Source organism: Lotus japonicus, chromosome 6 (assembly GCF_012489685.1).
Source record: "Lotus japonicus ecotype B-129 chromosome 6, LjGifu_v1.2".
Lineage (NCBI taxonomy): Eukaryota > Viridiplantae > Streptophyta > Magnoliopsida > Fabales > Fabaceae > Lotus > Lotus japonicus.
In genome coordinates this window covers 18,987,909-18,990,140 of record NC_080046.1, presented here as the reverse complement: position 1 = coordinate 18,990,140, position 2,232 = coordinate 18,987,909, and the positions used below count along the sequence as shown (strand labels likewise).

Genomic DNA, 2,232 nt, shown 5'->3' with positions numbered 1-2,232 from the left:
CATATTATTTGACACTTGGATGAAAAAGAAAAGAAACAAGAAAATAACCTTTGGTCTGACCTTAGTTTTTATAGAACTTACATATTTATCATTTTTATCCATTAAGAAATCAAATAAACCTACAAAATGGGTGTCTACTAATCAATAAAAAAAAAATTACTACCTATAAGGTCGGACTCTCATTTAATAACACAAATTAAGCCTATGAGAATAACTCTCGAATTCGATCTCTGCACACTACATTTAAGATAGTAATGACGAGTCTTTATTATAATTGAAGAGAATACTGAATTTGAAATAATCGGCGTGATTCACTTAAAGAATAAATAATCATAATTGCTCTTTTTTTTTGAATAATTTTAACTCACTCATCTTCAATATAATTGGATGATTGATTATTTAACTCAAACTTTTTCATGAGTCATTTAGACAGCTCATTATTCCTTAAATTAAGTTGGGATCAGTGTGGCAAGAATCAACAAAAGCCAACCGAGTCAACTTTGATTTCATTAAATCATGATAGAATGATATCAACATAGACCCATTCGTTTCGATTGCCATTCAGCATCCTATTCCAAATTCATTCTCAAGACATGGATACAGAGCAAGAAGAGATGCAATTCCTAGGCCTCTTCGGAGTCTACAGAGAATCCTCCAAGATCATCGTCTCATGCAGAAAAATCTTCAGCCAAATCACCCTTACTCTAATCCTCCCTCTCACCTTCATCCTCCTCATCCACTTACAACTCTCCAACATGATCATCTCCTCCGAGTGGGCCACCTATTGGCTCTTGGAGCTTACCTACATCACCTTCCTCCTCATCTTCTCCCTCCTCTCAACCTCCGCCATCGTCTACACCGTCGCCTCGATCTACACCGCGAGAGACATAACGTTTCGCGGAGTCCTCAGCGTTGTCCCAAGAGTCTGGAAGAGACTCATGGTCACTTTTCTCTCCACTTTTGTGGCGCTTTTCATTTACAACTTTGTGGCGTTTTTTGTTTTGGTCATACTGGCACTCACAGGTCTGAGACGGAGTTATGCGATTCCAATTATGGTTGTCATGGGGATATTTTATATTGCTGGGTTTGTGTATTTGACTGTGATTTGGCTATTGGCGAGTGTTGTGACGGTTTTGGAAGACTTTTATGGGTTTAAAGCAATGATGAAGAGCAATGAGTTGATAAAGGGGAAGATGGGTTTGTCAATACTCATAGTTTTGATGCTCAATGTTCCCTCCTCTTTGATTTACCTTTTGTTCAACAAGTTGGTGGTGCAAGGAATGAAGCTGGGTTATGTGGAAAGAACAGCTTATGGGATCTTGTGTCTCATACTTTTGTCTCATATGCTTCTGTTTGGGCTTGTGATCCAATCTGTGCTTTACTTTGTTTGCAAGTCCTACCATCATCAGAATATTGACAAGTCTGCTTTGTCAGATCATCTTGAAGTGTATCATGGTGAGTATGAGCCATTGAAGGCCAAAGGTGTTCAGCTGGAGCACTACCTGGTCTAATAGATTGCCTAGAACAAACACCTATAATTGTTTATCTTTATCTAAATTGGCATATGCATGTTTATATATATATACATATATCTGAGATCTGCCACGGTTCAATTTCTTGATGTTCAAAGAATTAAGTACTACCATTTTGTGAAATTGAATGAAGCACCTGATAGTTATGAGTGGTGAAATCTAAGGATTATCCGTATCCTGTGTGGCTTTCTTTTTGGGTAAGATATTAGTAAATTCTTGGAGTTCTGTTCATGTCAGCTCCTGTACTTCTGAATTATGGTAATTAGTGCTATTAATCAACGGATTTTAGCATCGAGTTTCATGAAGAATGTCAGTTGGCTTCTTCCTAGTTTCGTTATCCATAAATCTAGGAGGAAAATTCTAGAAGGTTAAAGCCGTTGAGCACGATTTGTGCTGTTATTTAAGACTCTCTTGTACCTTATTTGATCATAGTGGAGCTTGATTACTGGCTACTGCCCATGTTTGTTTTGGACTGGGCGAGACCCTAAGGTCCCTCGTGTGAGACCCAAGTTTTTAAGTTTGGAATAAACTGAATAAAATTTCTTTTCACGATTAATTTGATGTAACGTGCATGAAGGAAAACCTAAACAAGTGTTTATTGAATGGAATAAATTTGTGAAGGAGAAAGTTCAGGAAAAAGCTAAGGAATGTATCAAAGTCGATAAAAGTTATAGCACGAGTAGTATTTGCTTAAACCTAG

The 2,232-nt window shown here is 37.3% G+C and overlaps 1 protein-coding gene across 1 annotated transcript; it reads left to right on the top strand.

Annotated features, from left to right (window-relative positions):
* Positions 1–510: 510 nt before the first annotated feature.
* LOC130726614 (uncharacterized) lies at positions 511–1,991 on the top strand. The gene has a single exon (XM_057577918.1). The coding sequence runs from the start codon at positions 594–596 to the stop codon at positions 1,509–1,511; it is 918 nt and encodes a 305-aa protein (XP_057433901.1). The 5' UTR covers positions 511–593; the 3' UTR covers positions 1,512–1,991.
* The last annotated feature ends 241 nt before the right edge of the window (positions 1,992–2,232 follow it).

Coding starts and splice junctions, on each gene's coding strand:
- LOC130726614 (XM_057577918.1), top strand. CDS start 594: ATGGATACAGAGCAAGAAGAGATGCAATTCCTAGGCCTCTTCGGAGTC.